At 40.8% G+C, this 19,006-nt stretch overlaps 1 protein-coding gene across 1 annotated transcript in view; it reads left to right on the forward strand.

Annotated features, from left to right (window-relative positions):
- Window positions 1-19,006, forward strand: part of myo5aa (myosin VAa) — a 424,551-nt gene that overhangs the window by 397,977 nt on the left and 7,568 nt on the right. Inside the window, exons 11-28 of the mRNA XM_079663920.1 lie at window positions 1,003-1,158; window positions 1,798-1,895; window positions 1,990-2,076; window positions 2,574-2,682; window positions 2,884-3,095; window positions 3,725-3,881; window positions 4,406-4,645; window positions 4,745-4,993; window positions 6,412-6,505; window positions 7,420-7,565; window positions 7,846-7,959; window positions 8,108-8,242; window positions 9,157-9,213; window positions 9,377-9,604; window positions 11,488-11,588; window positions 16,325-16,523; window positions 18,308-18,401; window positions 18,500-18,649. Coding sequence (XP_079520046.1) covers window positions 1,003-1,158; window positions 1,798-1,895; window positions 1,990-2,076; window positions 2,574-2,682; window positions 2,884-3,095; window positions 3,725-3,881; window positions 4,406-4,645; window positions 4,745-4,993; window positions 6,412-6,505; window positions 7,420-7,565; window positions 7,846-7,959; window positions 8,108-8,242; window positions 9,157-9,213; window positions 9,377-9,604; window positions 11,488-11,588; window positions 16,325-16,523; window positions 18,308-18,401; window positions 18,500-18,649 — 2,626 coding nt within the window. The remainder of the gene's footprint in view (window positions 1-1,002; window positions 1,159-1,797; window positions 1,896-1,989; window positions 2,077-2,573; window positions 2,683-2,883; window positions 3,096-3,724; window positions 3,882-4,405; window positions 4,646-4,744; window positions 4,994-6,411; window positions 6,506-7,419; window positions 7,566-7,845; window positions 7,960-8,107; window positions 8,243-9,156; window positions 9,214-9,376; window positions 9,605-11,487; window positions 11,589-16,324; window positions 16,524-18,307; window positions 18,402-18,499; window positions 18,650-19,006) is intronic.

The raw sequence follows: 19,006 nt of genomic DNA on the forward strand, positions 1-19,006 counted from the left end.
ATACTTTTTATGTCATAACCTCATGGCAAGGTAACGCCTTGCACTCATATATGGCCACTGCATATCGTGATATATGAGAAAGCATAACCCTTAGATTTTTTTTTATTGGCTTTTAAAAACATTATAACAACTCTTTGACTGTAAATAGGTTTAACAATTGCTAATCAACAAATCACCAATCTACTCACTTTAACTAAGATGAATTAAAGGGATACTTCACCCACATTTATATCAATAACACTGCGTCTGGTGTTACCTTAAAAAAAATTCTCGCATTCCATGGTAAATAATTAATCCACAAAGGGAGACATTTCTGAATAAATTGAAAAAAGGGGGCGGTGTTTATCAACAATATAACTATTACAAAATATAAATGTACAAATTGTCATACAACTCGTGGTTACTTATCCTATCTAACCAAACACATGCATTTTTCGCTTAAAACACCCACACTTGAGCACTCCTTGCATAGACAAGTAGGACACCTGCGTGACATGGACACTTTGTATCCAGATGTGTTTATAACAGTAAGGTTTTAGGTCAAGACTAGTTTCTTCACAAATCCACATAGCTGAGCGCGAGTAAATTATATCATCATTTTTGGGGTGAAGTTTTCCTTTAATTCTCATGTCAATCTTAAACCTGATAACTAAACTAGATTACTTGATTACTTTAGACATTTAAAAATGATCGTGGTTCTCAACACTCAAGTCAAAAATGTAAAGGCTTGTATGAAATGCTCAAATGAAAACTCACTGTGCTCGGTAAGGCCGTATGCAATAGGTAAGAGAAATCCATACGCATGCCAAGAAGATACTGTTAGGCACTACAGCCGTAGCTCTTAAATAAGCATTGTAGTTGCACTGAAGCTTAATCTAACATTACATCCAGAGCAGAATGCTGTGTGGTTAACCTTTATTTCAGTAAATCAACAACGCCTTCCGTGTCTAACGCTGCCATCAGCTGCTCTGTTTGTGACTGTGTGTGTGCTGCTGTTCCCAGTTCCCCCTGCTGGTGGAGTTGTTCCAGGACGGGGAGAAAGCCATCAGTCCCACGGGCCAGGGCCCCGGCACCGGAGGACGGACCCGCCTCAGCGTCAAACCTGCCAAGGGCCGCGAGAGCAGCAGCAAGGAGAACAAGAAGACCGTCGGCTGCCAGGTTCATATTCAATTCAATTCAAATGTATTTATATAGCCCAATATCACAAATCACATTCGTCTCAGAGGGCTTCACAAATCAACAAACACGAATGACAACGTAAAAACAACAAACATATCTGAGAATATAGTAAAAAAGATAAATGTGAGAATACAAATGAATGGGTACAAAACACAACGACACAAATACAGTTGGAATACAATAATTAATATTCCATAAAAGAAAGGGTCCATGAGGATGTTTAAAACCAGCCCTAACTGTACGCTGTACTAAAGAGGAAAGTCATATCTCCTCCAGTGTTTGAGTTTATTGGTTTGTCCTCTTGGTGGAAATGAATGAATGTACTGTTCTTAAGGACTGGAGTATTTTATTGAGATCAGTTCCAGTGCGTGTTGGTAGATATCAGAGCACATTTCAAATATATTAGATGTCCTCTTTACCCACATGCCTATATTGTACAAATGAATTGGCACTACTTACTGTATGTACATGAATTATATTTAAAGTGAAAACACACATGGATTTGCTTCAATGATTTGACAGCCTAGTTAGAAAATACAAAAGTGTGGTGGTGGTGGTGATGATGATGTAGCTGATGTTGGTGGTGATGATGATGATGATGATGATGCTCTCTTGTAGTTTCGTAACTCCCTGGCAATGCTGATGGAAACGTTGAATGCAACCACCCCGCACTACGTCCGCTGCATCAAACCCAACGACTTCAAGTTGGCCTTCACGTGAGTCTTCCTCTTTTCTGTTAATATTCTGTTGTTGTTTATATTCAGGTGTAGTTCTTGGTGGTGTAATTGACTGGTTGTCTGTTGTTGGCAGGTTTGATCCTAAGCGTGCGGTGCAGCAGCTCAGAGCCTGCGGAGTCCTGGAAACCATCAGGATCTCTGCTGCAGGGTTCCCCTCCAGGTGCTGATGCATCCACTTCTACTGTTTCCCTTAGACTCTTTAATGTGTTATATTGTATTTCACAGAGGCATACAACATTGTGATATCAATAACTTTTGGAATATAATAGAAAGAAAGTATTGAGTTAGGATTATTAGTCGGGGAGAGTCACTTTTATATTTTAGAATGCATTTCACGGCTTTACACCGTACTGTATGCATGTATTGCAATCTTATTTTGTATTTGGAAGTTAGCATTTTTACCTACAGAAAGCCAAACATCGAAACAGACCTGTATTCCTCTTTACTCATTTACTTTGGTGTGTGTGTGTGTGTGTGTGTGTGTGTGTGTGTGTGTGTGTGTGTGTGTGTGTGTGTGTGTGTGTGTGTGTGTGTGTGTGTGTGTGTGTGTGTGTGTGTGTGTGTGTGTGTGTGTGTGTGTGTGTGTGTGTGTGTGTGTGTGTGTGTGTGTGTGTGTGTGTGTGTGTGTGTGTGTGTGTGTGTGTGTGTGTGTGTCAGATGGACGTACCAGGAGTTCTTCAGCCGTTACAGAGTGCTGATGAAGCAGAAGGACGTGTTAACTGACAAGAGGTTGACCTGCAGAAATGTTCTGGAGAAACTGGTGGAGGTCAGACAATCTGCATTTCTACCTTTTACTTGTTTCTTAAAAAGGAAGCATCTGGATTAGTAGTTTTCCGAGGCATATACATCTTGAATATGTTTCAAGTTTTGCCTCTTCTATTTCAAAAACAGTGGCAATAAGCACTCATTAAATCTGTCCCCTTTAGTCAATCTGACTCTGTCTTTCTCCTGGCCTCTGTTCCTCCAGGACCAGGATAAATATCAGTTTGGTAAGACCAAGATCTTCTTCAGAGCCGGCCAGGTGGCCTACCTGGAGAAGTTGAGGGCAGAGAAGTTGCGTGTTGCCTGCATCCGCATCCAGAAAACCATCCGCTGCTGGCTGGAGCGCAAGAGGTATCTGCGCAAACGCAGCGCCGCCATCACCGTCCAGAGGTTCACCAGAGGGTACCAGGCCCGCCGGTGAGTGCCCCCTGCAGACATTCAAACAGAACCATCATATGCACAGATCGTGTGTTTGTTTTATAACAACACATGATCGTTGGGTTCGTTTAGCATGAAACACTTGAAATAACTAAAGGATGAGTTAAAAAAGAAAGTAGAAAGAAAGTGAGGTCATAGAAAACTATTTCTGCTAAAAAGTTAGCAATGATTGAATCAGAGCGAAACATTTCAGATGTGTGTGTCACACACTGCAACTTTGATTCACGTGCCTGTTATTCATGTTTTATTATCTTTGCTTTTAAATCAGTGTTTTTAAAAGCCATTTTATAATGTGTCTCTTAAAGTCCTTCATTGCTGTAAAGCACTTTGAATTGCCTTGTGTTGAAAGGTGCTATATAAATAAACTTGCCTTGCCTTATAAAACAATGCTGGGTACACGTTTTTGGAAATATTAGGGCAGTTAAATAAGGTTTAAATACTGTAATAATAATAATAATAATGGGTTTCATTTATAAAGCACTTCATATTTGATTTCAAATCCCAAAGCGCTACAAGCAGTGAGCATGAACAGTATAAATAAACATCCTCAAGTCCTTAAGTTTAAATGTTGAAATACATGTTGACGTGTTTATCTCTCCTCTCCTCAGCCTCGTCAAGTTCATGCGTCGCACGCAGGCAGCCACCACCATCCAGAAGTACCACAGGATGGTTGTGGAGAGGAGACGCTACCGGCAGAAGCAGGCTGCTGCTCTCGTCGTGCAGACCCTCCTCCGAGCGTACATGGCCCGGCAGATGTACCAATCGGTAAGACACACTCCACAACATTCTGAAAAACATGTTTAACATAACCAGTGCTTTAAATATTAAGTCATGGGGAGAAGCCAGTAAAACCTTTGTGATGCTTATGTTTACCCCCAAGATGTCTTTGATTTCAACTATAGCAGAGAAACACCTAACATGAGCAGGAATATTACAAATAAGAAATCATTAGCTTATAGGAAAATCTGAATATATTGGAATGTGCAAAATATATCAACGTGCTCTTATATATAAAAATGTTTTATTTTTATCAATATCAGTTAAAAACAAGTACAGACCAGTTGAAAGTGAGATGATAATGCATGTTTAAACATACCCAATGATGCAAGAGATCTAATGGCAGCAGGTAAAGTATTCCAGTGTGTTGGGGCTTTGAACATGAACGCTCTTCTGCCAATCAATTTTTTTGCAGAGGGGACAGAGAAATAAATCTGAACAGAGTGTCTAACTTGATGATTTGGTGAGTACCCTCCCTCTGCCTCTCCTTACCCTTTCCTGTGTGTCTGTAGTTGCTGCGGGAGCAAAAGGTGGTGATCATCCAGAAGCGAGTGCGCGGCTGGTTGGCTCGCTGCTGGTACAAGCGCTGCCTGGAGTCCATCGTCTACCTGCAGTGCTGTTTCCGCAGGATGAAGGCCCGGCGCCAGCTGAAGAAGCTGAAGATCGAGGCTCGCTCAGTGGAGCACTTCAAGAAGCTCAACAAGGGCATGGAGAACAAGATCATGCAGCTGCAGAGGAAAATCGACGAGCAGGTGAGGTGAAGTTTTTGTGTTGGAGGCCTCGTGTTGAGACATTTTTCCTCTTTTGTGTTTTTTCACTTTTCAATTTTGTGATCTGTCTTCGGCCTCAAGAAAGAGAACCATAAGGTGGTCAAAGACAGGATGGTGGGTATGGAGACTTCCTTCACTGCGGAGAGCGAGAAGCTGCGTGCGGAGGTGAGCCGGCTGCGGGGGGTGGAGGAAGACGCCAAAACCAAAGGCATCCGGCTGAACTCGCTGCAGGAGGAGCTGGAGAAGCTGATGAAGGAGCTGACTACCACTCGGAAAGAGAAGAAGACCATCGAGGACTGGGCCAAAACCTACCGGGGGGAGATGGAGAAGGTAAGAGCTGATCCATCTGTCGAGTCACCTGTAGATGTCCTGGTCCTCCACTTCCCTCTGCAGTGTAGTGGTACATGTTTTCTGTACAATAGCAGATTTCCAAATCCAGAACTCATTTTAGACTCTCCCCAAAAATGTGTTTATTAACTCTACTTAAAGAGCAGCTTCCGGGTTAAAGACACCTGTGAATAAATGTGTAGGAAAATGATGAATACACTAGATTTAAAACAAATATATACATAAATATACACTACAGTGACATCTGGCGTCGTTTTTGTAAGACATTTTTACTTCCGTATCAAAAAAGCCTCCCCACGTGACCTCCCACGTGTGACGTAACAAAGGGGAAACAAGGGGGAGAGCGGCCGGTGTAACGTATTAATAAACATGGATCACAATGCTAGTTTCGACACAGAAGGGGGGGGGGGGGGAGAGACAGCAGCGAAGGGGGGGAGCATTGAAGTCCCGTCTCTTTGTCTGCTCAAAACGAACCCAGGAACGAACGCTAGCTCCGGTCCTTTTTACTGTGGACTCGATGTCCTGACAGGCTGGTATTTGTGCAACCTGCACAAACACAATACTGCACCATGATTACAAATGGTGAAATACAATGTAAAACTACCGAAAAATATCAGCTCACTAAAACACAACCGCTCAACTCAACTCAACTCAACACAACTACTAACTATACCCGCGATCAGAGAGCGGAGATGTTTACCCTGTGTGATGTAATATGACGCGTTTGACGTATGACCTTAAAAAAAAGGCGTTTTTAAGAGCAGAGCTCAACATTGCTCCTTTCCCTCTGAATTCCTGCCCTTATGTCTCGTAAAACATATCAAATCCTGCATTCACTTTTTGAATTGTAATTTTCAAGCAAGTTTAAGCATAAATGTAGAAAAAAAAAAAAACCTGCAAGATGCTCTTTAAAGGCCTAGTTCACATTTATTAAGATCAAACTATCCCGTTAAGACCCTCCTCTTGTTTCTCTCCTAAGATATAGCTGTCCTTTTTATAGTTTAAAACTAAGTTCAATAGACATTTCTCCCAACAAGTACAATTTCCCATAGTTTCTTGGAATCTTTTACATAAATATGCATATTTGCACACAAGAGGGAAAAAATTGTTTCCCCAATTCAGGAGGCAAAGCGAACCAGGGGGAAATGGGCACATGGTGGGCCAAGTTGCTCTGGGGAAGGTGAGCACTGGAGATAGAGTAGAGTGGTGTCACTGCACTGTGTGTGTGTCTGTCTTTTGAGAGTTGCTGTTGGAGTGTTAGATTACAGATCTGCTAAATAAATGGACTTCTTGGATTTATCTTGGATTATAGAGATATGTTTATGTTCAAGATGATGACATTCACCTTGATCTATAGATTTGATTAAGGGTTGTTGGTTTCTCTCCGTGCGTGCGTGTAGATGGTCTCGGAGCTGAAGAAGCAGAACGGCACCCTGACGAAGGACAACAACGACCTGAACCGGATGATTCAGGAACAGAGTCAGCAGATGACGGGTTTGTAAACATCCCCACATAAATCCAGTCATCCAGAGACATGTAGTTGTCTCTTAAACCAGTGTTTTTCAAAGTGGGGGCCCAGGGGGGGTCACGCAAAGTTTGAGGGAAAGGGGAATTTTTTTTTTTTTAAAGTTACATTTTTTTTTTTTTGTTAGATGTTATTAATAACTGCATATCTATCAATCTATGTGTCCTTTGATGCCAATCTTTTAATATTTTTTACTTATTCATATATATTTTTTTTTAAATCACACGACCGCCCTTCAAGCCAATCAGAATCGAGCTGCCACTACTGAGAGTGAAACTGAGTATCTGCTCAGCTTTTGGAGGTGTGAGAGCTAGTGAATATTTCGCTCTGCAGCTGGATGAGAGAACGGATGTAGCAGATATTGTTGTTTATATATGAATATAAATATGTGTATTGTTAATATTACAGTTGAATATTATATATAATATTATTAAGGCATAAGTAGCTTTCAAAAATGCAAAAATGATATGTTAATTGTTCATATTACTGTTCAAAATTATATAATATTATAAAGACAGAAATCACTTTAAAAATATGTTTACTGTTTAATATTGTGTTAAGAATGTTTATAACAGAAGACACAATGAATGAAATGAATGACAAACAAAAGATAAATACAAAGACATTTTTGAAGAATAACTGATTATTAATTATTAATACAAATATATATTAAGAAAATGTATTAAGCTGTATGATTAATTTGTCATATTCTCCATCATAATGTACTCATCATAAAAAAAAAAAATTGCAACAGGGGGGTCCCCGCCAGACGATAGTGCTATATGGGGGTCCTTGGCATGGCAAAGTTTGGAAACCCCTGTCTTAAACCATACAGCATGCTTATTCTTTTTTATCTGCTTCTTCTTAATGTTTTCTCCCTCAGAAAAAATGGCTCACGCGATCGTACAGGAGACCCAGCAGCTCGAGACCGATCTGAATGAGGAGCGGTCTCGTTACCAGAATCTACTGAGGGAGCACCTGCTTATGGAGGAGAAATACGACGACCTGAAGGAGGCGATGGCTTCCTCAGTGAGACACACACACAGTCCATATTACGAGACATCTTTGACATTTTTTAGACATTACTGTATGTCCGTGTCACACAACTTCATAAAAAGCTAAAAACACTGAGACAACAATATTTTTTTGATCCATTGGTGAATATTTTTTTAATATTCTGCACTTAGCTGCACCAACTGTCTGAAGTCATATCACATTAAATCCCTATTCTATTTCCCATTCTTATTATCTCTTGTTCAAAATGTGATGTTTTCTAAATTAGAAAGCTTGTTTTTTCTCTAATCTGCAGAACGCCTCCAAGCCTGGTCACAGGAGAAAAGATTCCACGCACAGCAGCAACGAATCAGAGTACACATACAACTCGGAGTACGCCGAATTGGAGGAAGGTTCCCGTGCTGCGGAAGTAAGACTGTTTGGTTGTATTTTATAAGAGGACACACCTGGTTTCCACTGGTAGTTGCTGCTGATAAAAGTGGCTTTTCATTCAGTGATATCCCTTTAAATACTTTTCATTGTGCCCATGCTCTGTCCTAACATGTCTGTGTGTGCAGGATGTGACTCGGGGAAACGACACGTCGCTGACCCTGAAGCTGCAGAAGCGCCTCACCGAGCTCGAGCAAGAGAAGCAGTCTCTGCGCAACGAGCTGGAAAACAAAGAGGACCAGTTCCATCGGGCTAGAGCCAGGGTACGGACCCCCCCCCCCCCCCCCCCCGGGCTCTAAATATATCATATAAGCATATCAAATCAACACCTCATTCTAGCGTGCTAATCCATGTTGAAGGATTTCTAACACTAAGTTGGGTCCTGATGAAAAAGTAATACCAATAGACATATCTACAGTAAGCACGTCATGAACAGGAAGTACAAAAAGGGTTCTCTTTTACATAATGTTAACATCACTTCATTCATCCATTCATTATTTAGATCAGTGATTCTCAAATGGGGGTACGCGGACCCCTAGGGGTACGTTGGGGTACTGCAGGGGGAACGTGAGGTAAAAATAAATAAAAAGGTTAATTAAAAAAATACCATGCATGATTACAAAAATAATCTTAGTACAATAAGTTAAATAGAAAACACAATTTTACATAAAATATTCCTAGAACCACTAAGGGGGTCCTCATATAAACATGTTACATTTGTGTATTGTAGTTTTTAATAATTCATTTTCATTTTGTTCATTGGTTTGTTAAACATATTAATTCAATTGAAAAACTCCTTGGAAAAGTATTTTTTTCCATTATAAAGATGAAAATATCCTTAGTTTGTTGTAATTCATGCATTAAGGAGTTAATAAACCAAACACTGATGGAACTTCACTATATTGTAATTATTTATATGGGCTTTTTCTGTCCGAAATGTCCGGGGTCGGTCAGGGGGTACTTGGCTGAGAAAATGTTTCAAAGGGGGTACTTTACTGAAAAAAGTTTGAGAAGCACTGATTTAGATGAAGATATAAACAAAAATCGAATCACCTTTTTCTTCCTTCAGGCTGTTTTTTTAATTGGCCCTGCGTTAAATGAAGCTGAATGAGGTATTACACACGTTGTCACTGTTTGAAAAACCCTCTTCATCGCCATGTTTTGCTCCTTGTTTCAGGATGACGTTGAGTTTAAAAAGGCTCGCGGAGCAGAGCTGGAGTACGAGTCACTGAAGGTAAGCTACCTGAGGAGAAGAGAGTGGAGACATTAGCACCTTTTCTCTCACCGACCGAAAGCCAGACACTAACTTATAAGAGTAATTCCTGCCTTAGCTTCAGAAAGCCTCATTTGGCACTTGTTACTGTGACCCACCGACACTGAGTCTTTTCACTCCTCAGCGCCAGGAGCTGGATTCGGAGAACAAGAAGCTGAAACATGACCTGGTGGAGATTAGGCAAAGCCTGCTGGGTAAAGCTGGTCCAGGCGCCGGGGCCCCAGGCTCCCCAGCCTACAAGGTGGTGTTGGAGCAGCTGAACTCCTCCTGTGAGGAGCTGGAGGTCCGTAAGGAGGAGGTGTTAATCCTGCGCTCACAGCTGGTCAGCCAGAAGGAGGCCATGCACCACAAGGTAGAGCAACGTGTGACTGTGACTGTTTTCAGGGTGCAAATACAGGAAGTACATCCATATCACGACTGAGGTGGAAAAGACCCAAGGATACTGAAAAGCCGAGTGTGCAGTATAGCCACTTTAGGTTAAACATATGGCATCTTTACGTGGTGCTGTGTCTTTCACCAAATGAAGCTAAATGAAGGAGGGTGGCACCCTGCTTGCTCGCACCCACCACCTCACATGTGCATGTTGTGTTTTCCCCCATGTCTGCTTCTGTTTGTTAGCACAAGATTAAAAAAAAGAGATCACTACAATTACATTTGGCGAGTGATCCTAATCTCAGATCTTTGAAGTAATGAGTTATAAATAAATACTTTTCTCATGTTGATGTATTCAAAAAAAGCATGAAATCTGAGACTTCCTTTCTAGCTTTTAAAGCAAAAAATGGCGAACGATCAATAGAGTATAACTTATTTGACATTTGAACAAAATGTAGTACAGGGTCAAACTAAAAATGAAATCACGTCGATGTTCTCACTGGAAGTAGTTTTCTGTTTCACTGCACCGTCTTTTTGTCTAACTCCTGTCTCAACCTTCTCTCCTCCATCCACGCTCCCCCACAGGATGAGAAGGTACAGTTACAAAAACTGCCTCCTGCATGCCTGTTTAGCTCTGTGTCACTGTGTCACTGTGTTTCTTGCATGTAAACCTCATTTGTTTAAAGATCTGATCCAACTTTTAATTTGATATATGTTAGTTAGTCTGTTTTCTCTGTGCATCTTTAACACCACCACTGCTAGGAAAGATTCTAAGTAATTCAAAATATACACTTAAATACTTTAAACAACTGTTCTCCTGGTGGTTGTTCAATAGTAGGGATTCCCTTTATTCACTTGCTGCTGCTCAAAAGCATCTCAACAGCGCTAATGAAGTCAGTGTGGCATAATGTGGCATGGAAGCTGAATAATTAATAAAAGGATTATGAAGTCTTATTTTTTTATCTCAACAGATTGCTATAATATAAACATACAAAGGCAAAAGCCAAAATGTACGCCAGGCTTTCACAAAAAGTGCTTTTTAATATTACGTTTTTAGTGTTTCTCAATGAGTTCTCATACAACAAGTTTAAGATTTAAAAAATGTCGTGTGTTTCATAATCACATGGTTTTCTTATAATCTGTTAATTATATTTTTTAAGAAACTAGGCAATTTCCAGAAATGTATGCTACACATTCCTTTAAAACTGTGATTGTTCAAAAAATGCTTGACACACATTAGACTTTGTGTAGGATTACCTGTCCATCATACGCCATATAGGTTCTAATATAAAAAAAAATATGTCTTGGGAATTTGTGAATTCCACATTTCATCTCAGAAGACAAGAATCACATTTTGTACATGAATCCGTTTGATTCCCACCTCGTACAGCTACACAGATATAGATATTCGTGTCTTTGATGCTAATGATCCTTGTCTTTACATCAAACTGTCACACAGCGATCACATGAACCCCACTCAGACATTAGGATCATGAGTGACCTTAAACCCCCCCCCTCATGTCTGTTGAAAGCTAATAGAAGTCGCCCCGCGGTGAAGCTCCCTGCTGTCACTGAGGCGTCACTTGATTTCTTGTCAGTGGTTCATCTGGGGGCTGATGATTGTCAGAGTAAAAGGACAGTGGTAGCCGGCAGCCGTAGTGAAGCTGGCAGGGAGTCAGCAGCACACATGCTGACAGCCCTCAGCACTGTGAACTAACCATGACTCCATTATCTTTATTCATACACCTATCTGAATGACACGGGTTCATGATGCACCTTTGCCGGAGGTTGTTTGAGCCTGGTTACTGTTTTAAATGTGGTGTTACCTTTTCTAATGTATCCCCTTTGTTTATCTTTGTGTAGGAAACCATGACCGAGCCCTCAGTCTATGCGGAGGATGTTTCCAAACTGAAGGACTCTGATGAAATCAAGCAAGCCTACGTAGGGCTTAAAGACACCAACAGGTACTTTGTTACAGACAGTACTCCTCCTAATCTCCAGATCCATACATTCATAATTAGGTGTATTTCCATCCATATCTTTTTCCAGTTTGAGCATAAAAAAAACGAAGTGGAAACGCCGAAAAAAAAAAGATTCACAGACACAACATAAATAGGACGTACGTAATGCTTATGCTTACATAATGGCACCTGTTGTACATCCGGGTTAATCATTCATGCCCTCTTTGGACACCAGTAGGACATACAATTACTTGATGCTATCGATTTTCATATTGTGCAAACATTATCAACATATGACAGACATTATCACTCCCTCTCATCAACAAAAGGATCGCACAATACCTCAACCGTTATGATACTAAGAACCAGTGCTTTGGCCAAAAGGTTTTTTTTTTTAAATGTGTTTTTTCGGCCAGAAGAAGTTGGTGTATTGCTAAAAGCAAACTATGACAAAGTGTCTCGTAAGCGAATAAATATGGACATACACGAAGCATTCAACTGAAACCTCGATGTAGCTTCTGCTCTGCTGAAGAGACGGATCATCACGATAGATTAGCGCAACGCTCCACATAACATTTGATGTAACCTTCATCACATGAATATATAAAACAAACAAAGGTCATTTTTCAATCAGGTATTCTACATACTTTTTCTACTGCCGCTTTTTTAATTACGTCATCAGCCCCTTCTACTGCAATGGTAAAAAAAAAGTCATCTGCTGCTTATCTTAAGAAGCCAAGGGGTAGTGGATCGAAACAAGAATTTATTCACATACATTTAGAAATGTTCTTGACCTTTTGTGAACATTATCAACCCATTGTAATGCCTGTAGTTGCACAAAAGCATGGCAGGTGGAGGTGACATGTTTGTATAGTGACACTAGTACGATGAAAGATATTAAATGGCAAACAAAATGTAATTTATTTAATGGAAGTGTGAATTCACTTCTCCCGAATCACATCATATATTTTTGATCCAAATGTTGTGTCTGTTGTTACCATGATATATACATTAAATAAATGTGTGTGTTTGTGAACACTGCCTTGTCCTGTGCAGATCTCCTAGGTTCATGCGTAAGCCGTTGGAAGTCAGTGATCTCCTGAGTAGGCTGAGGTAAAAAAAAAACAAGCAGACGTGGCCTATGCATCATGGGACAGAGCATGCATGGTCACGCTGATGCAAAACCAGAGTGAAAGAGAGATTTGTTTTACTGAGGCTGAAACAGCTGACTCTACGTCTTCGTGCTAATGAAAGCTTGGGTAGCTGTTTCTGCGCTAACAGCATGATGAATAACGAAGCCGCTCTAGCTACAGTTCAGGTCGGACTTATGCTCTAACAGACAGTTGTTATTATTAAACATCAAGTCATACAAGTCATATTTTAAGATTCTTCGTTTTGCATGGGATCTCCTAGTTAGGCATGAGTCTCTCAAACTGAAGAGAGAATCAGTTTTCCTCAAAACAAAGATATGAAGATGTGTTCAGGGGCTTCTGGTCTGTTTTTGGAGATGCTGCAGAACACCATGTTTAAATGCAGTGTTTTCTAAATGTGCAGCATGACAGCATGGAAAGGTCTGAGCTTCAAAGGGTTTCATGTAGTCTTCAGTTGTAGTCTAACCTTTACTAACACATAGATTTCAACCTGACTTCCTCACTCACTGACTTTCAGGCTGTGTTGGGTTGGATGCTGTTATAGCAGGCCTCCTATCTCAGCTTTATGGAATGAGTTTGGCATAAATCCTGCATGAAAGCCCACTTTTCTCTTTGTTTGTCCAAGCAGAGATGCACAGCACACCTTAAAGGAATTTCATTTTTTATTTTTCTGCAAGGAATCATCATGTTAACATTTATTTTCTCCATGTTTTTAAATGCATGTCATCTCATTGGTCTTGAAAAGATGCACATTGTAAGATGGCAAAGTAAACACATATTTGATATTGTACACACAATAGCTAGCTAACAGCAGACATGTTCTCTGTTTTTAGGTAGTCTTTACAATACTGTGCATCACTGGCTTAATCTCTCTCTTTTTTTTACATGTTTCTCACTTTGCTTGTGAAATTATTCGTTCAAAACAGACATTAGTAGAAATGACTGCATTTGAAAAATAACCTGAATCCACGGTTATCAGAATATCTTCAAAAATATTTTGTTAGATTTTATTCAAATTACAGATTTATTTATATCACAGTCTGAACAAGTTGTATGCATATTTCTGTCTACAGCCACATTCAGTGCACCTTAAACTCCAGATAATATGACTTCAAATTGGACAGTGTTTGAACATGCAGACACTTCAGATAAAAAGCAGACATTTTATTCTTGTTTTGCACACTTCTCCCCAACCCAACCATCCCGCTTCTGTCTTGTTGTCATTGTGTTGTTCATGTTCCTTTGTGTTGTGTTGGTCAGATCTGCCGCTCCAGACCTCCACAAGCTGAATGAGGACGGAGAGCTGTGGCTGGTTAATCAGGGCTTAAAGGAAACCATCAGGTGTTTTTATTTGAGCATGAAGCGTTTGCCTTCTCATAGGAAAGGATGTGTGCTGCTGTTGTTTCTTCATTCATGTACTTCCTCTTCCTTTCGCTGTATCAACCGTTCAGAGGTTTCTCTCACAGCTAACTTTCAATGTTGTCCAACTTAACAGTTTTTAGGACGTATACTGAGACAGCTTGTGTTTTGGTTTGACTAAGAGATCCTCTAAACCAGGGCTGCCAACACTCACGCATTGAACGTGAGAGTCACGCAATTAACCCATATCTCATGCACTCACGCCGCACTTGCCTTTCCTCACGCTAAGTTTTCGTCCAAAATAAATGTATATAAAAATAAAGTGAAGGAACAGCAAACCGAGCGGTCTACGAAATGAGACGGTCTTCTGGCTTAGTTTAGTAAAGTTGGAACGATATTGGGAGATTCTGATTTCACGGATCAATAACTCATGAACAAAACGTTATTCAGACACAAATGAGGTCTCCTAAATACCGTGGTAAGGTTGCCAACGAACTACAATCACATTTTGATTTTAAAAAAAGCCAATAGGCGCCGTTCTCCGAGCTGGACAAATTACATTGGTCTCTATCCGCAGCCGGAGTAGAAACGAGTGCTCAGGGACCGTCTGCAAAGTGCAACTCCCAAAAAAGAGAATACAATAATATTCAATCACTATTATACAGCTTATTACCAAACTCACCACACATATCAATAGTCTCCTGTGTGTCATACTACAGCAAGGAGTTTTGTCTAGTTTCTGAACAGATAGCCCTCAGAGCTCACAGCTCCTCCTAACAGCTAACGGCTGATGTTATGGTTTTGTGGTTCGCATTGAAGATGACGTCACAGCAGTTTTACGCAGCTTCGCTCCGCCCGCCGAACAGCCGATCTCCCCAGCTACACTTCGTTATCATAGTTACTACCCCAGTTCCTAAACTGTAATGGAAACGCAGCATAAAGTGAGCCTGGACTAACAAGGCCTAACCATACCGTACTAAGCCGGGCTAGGTGCTGCAGTGGAAATGCGCCACAACACACGTTCTTTCGTAACAGCGACTAAAGTCTGTTGTATTAAAGTGTCTCATGTAGTCTACTTAGGTACTCTATATATGTGGCACAACAGAACATGTTCACTCTTCCCCTCACAGCTCTTTACATGGTTGTTTTATCCATAGAAAACTCTGCATAGAAGCTGCATTATTTAAAGCAATTTATAAAAACAAATTGAATTGTTTTTCCCATTTGTGTATTGTGCATCAGACATTGCCTCCATCCTTCCACTAACCTTGTTTTACTCACTTATGAGTGACAGCCTGTTACATTGTACAGTAACTACTGTACTGCAAAGATCCTAGAGAGGGAGTAGATAAGCGCTTTGAGTCATTGATAAAGCGCTATAATAAATATAAGGATTATTATTATTATTATTATTATTATCAGTCGTGCTTTATCACTTACATCTTACTAACTGATGCACAAGAAGTCAAAACAAGGCGGGAAACCCTCCTTATTGCTGACATTCAAAACAAACCCTAATAATAGTTTAGGTATAATATTTGACTTTATTCTGATCACTCAAGGCCTGTCTAGCTCCTCTTTCCAATTTTACTCTTAACACAACCTTAGAGTATTTCAAACAGGACAATAATCATTTAAATTTGAAGAGTCCATGAACAGTTTTGGAAGGAGGCCCCAACTTCAGCTGGAGCAATCAACGTTTAACTGTTTCTTTTTTCTTTTCTTTTTTTACTTTTCAAGAAAGTGAATTTATAAACGATCCATGTACAAAATTCATAAAATAAAAAAAACCAACTATTTTCGTTGTTAAGATGCAGTGGAGTAATGTGTTCTCTAAGAAGTAAATACATATTTGTGTTTACTCAAATCTAATCAGCGGTGGATGCATGTTGTTCATGTGCAGAGCCGTGTGCAGGGAATCCCTCCATCTTAGATATGCTCTGAATTTCCTATTCAGCCCCTTTAATGAAGCAGTATATTTCAAAAAAAGTGTTCAGAGAGCTGGGCTGCTGGTAATGTCTGCACAGCATGCTCCTGCGTCACCATGCTGTGGTGAAATCCTCTCTCACTGTCATATGAAGTTTCATTCACACAATAACGCTGATTTGTTTCCCCTTTTCTCCCATTTGTGCCCTCTCACACTCTTTCGTCTATCCCACTCCATCCTCCTCCTCACTTTTCGTCCCTCATCCTTACCCTCCTTCCTTCACCCCCCCCCCCCCCCCCCAGGTTACTGGAGCACCAGCTGCAGACTCAGCGGCGAGGCTACGATAACGATGTGGAGTCGTTGCGTGGCGAGCTGCAGAACGTGAAGGAGGACAACAACCGCCAGCAGCAGCTCTTAGCCCAGAACCTGCAGCTGCCTCCAGAGGCCCGCATCGAGGCCAGCCTGCAGCACGAGATCACCCGCCTCACCAACGAGAACCTGGTACGCTGAACACACACACACACACACACACACACACACACACACACACACACACACACACACACACATGCGCGCATTACAGGCAGAGGACCAGCGGTAACTCTAACCCATGGGTGTCCAAACTACGTCCCGGGGGCCCAAATGCGGCCCGCGGACCATTTTGAATCGGCCCTCACTCAGCAAATAAAAAAAGTATAATGACTTAAGTATAATAAACTTCTGCCGGCTTTACTTCTTAAATATATATGTTCATATATATTACACAAATGTACATAACAACCTTGAAATATACCCTTCATATTTCCCCTTATGATAAGCAATCTGAAGCTTCTGTTTTAAGGAATGAGATTTCTTTAAGCATGTTCAAGTATCAAGAATAATGTACCTACATTGGATTGACTTTTCCAATTCATAACTTAACTTATGAGGCGATAAACCTCTCCTCCCAGACTTGCCCAGCCCTTTGCATATTTCTCTGTGTGGCCCTCGGTGAAAAAAGTTTGGACACCCCTGCTCTAACCTGTACTGCAGTTCCAGTATACTTTTCCCTACTTTCAGATAGTTGTTATTTGCTCAATTTTCAAGAGTCTGAAGTTGACATTTTGGGAAATATGCATGTTAGCTTGCTCGTTGACAATCAGTTTAGAGAATTGTCTCTCCCAAAATGTCATACCACTGCCTCAAAGATGAAGCCTTTAAATCTGTTACACTTATTATTGCCTTCCAATTGCAGCAAAGATGCAGAAAGAGATGCTTGTTGTGTCATCTCAGTTTGTTCTTAGTTAATTTCAGAAAATGACTTGAATGCTAGGGTATTAGCAAGTTAATGTCTCTTCTCAAGCACAAAAATACTTTGGGGGACGACTCTAACTGTGCACAAAAAGGCAGAATTACTGTTTACCAAAGTCCTTCATATAGATGGCATAAGATATCAACATTTGTTATATACAAAATATTTCTTGCTGCGTTATTCCTGCTATGCATCCAGAGCACAATCTTCAGAAAAGAAAAGTAAAGATTGGTAATACATGACTCTGGTGCCTTTAAACCAGAATCTACATAAAACAACATACGCATACACACTTAGTGCTTTCTTAAAACACAAGCGAAATGCAGTTATATTGTGATGATTATAAAACAGAGAGTGACAAACTACCAGACAGTTCTGAAGGACAGTTACATTTCATGTATCATGGGTTGGTGGTTTCCTTCCCACCTGGGTCTCCCACTGAAAAACTGAATCAGTGTCACACACACTCATCTGCGTGTTGGGTGTCACCTGACAGGAGCTCCTGGCTGAAGACCCCGAAGCATCCAGAGAGGCTCGAGTCAAGATTTTACGACGGATGGTTGTATGTAGCGTGTGTGTTTGCATGTGTCAGAACTAACGGATGTTGTGTGTTTTGAATGAAACGGCGCTGAGTGTTGCTCTAACTCTCCACAGCGGCGTCTTCTAACTCAGAGGAGCAGCTCTGCAGCATTCTCTCGTTTTCTAACAGCCACCGAGTCCTGAAACTTTGCTTCCTCTGAAAACAAAACAATCAGCACAGCAGCTCTTACGTTGATTCAACCTTCCCCTTCCCTGCTCTTTCTGTTTGTTGGTTTGTTTGTTTGTTTGTTTGTTTGTCTGTTTCGAAGACTTTGGCTGATGCAAAGCCCGCAGCTGATTTACAAAAGTGTATGTTTTTAACCACTGGGGGGCGACAGCGTGAAGCTCTCTTAGAATTCAGAAGCTTTCCCATGTCCTCACTATTCTCTATTCTTCTATCACTCCCAACCTTCAGGACCTAATGGAGCAGCTGGAGAAACAGGACCGAACCATCCGCAAGCTGAAGAAGCAGCTGAAGGTTTACTCCAAGAGGATCGGAGAGATGGGAGGTAAGGGAGAAACCATGGGTCAGCAGAGGATTAAGAGTGTACGTTTGATCATAACGGTACAACATATAGCCTGATGTTTTATGTCTTGTGTTTCACAGCGGGTCAAACCGAGGGACAGACGTCTCCGGGACAGGTGGTGGACGAGCCGATTCATCCTGTCAACATTCCCCGCAGGGAGAAAGATTTCCAAGGGATGCTGGAGTACAACAAGGAGGATGAGCTCAAACTGGTCAAGAACCTCATCCTGGGTGAGACCTTACTATAAAGAGCATTAACACGAGTCATCACAAATCCTGAATAATCATTGATTGTTCTTCAGATTTTAAATGCGGTATTTGAGTGATTTTTAGCTGAAGGATTACTAAGTCACGCTGTTCGTACTTCACGCAATCAGCAGACTGTTCCTGTCTATTGTAATGCAGGGTTGAGACGCGTGACCCACTGAGACCTGTGTAACAGGTTCAGTTGAGCAGATCTGAGATTTAAAATCTCTCAAAAGCGCAGTTTTAGCTACAATAACTACAGAACAATTATAAAGAGTAGAATAAATGAAACAGAGAAGTCTATTAAAACAACAATATAACTTACAGTGATTGCTGAGTCAA

Source organism: Notothenia rossii (assembly GCF_949606895.1).
Source record: "Notothenia rossii genome assembly, chromosome: 2".
Classification (NCBI taxonomy): domain Eukaryota; kingdom Metazoa; phylum Chordata; class Actinopteri; order Perciformes; family Nototheniidae; genus Notothenia; species Notothenia rossii.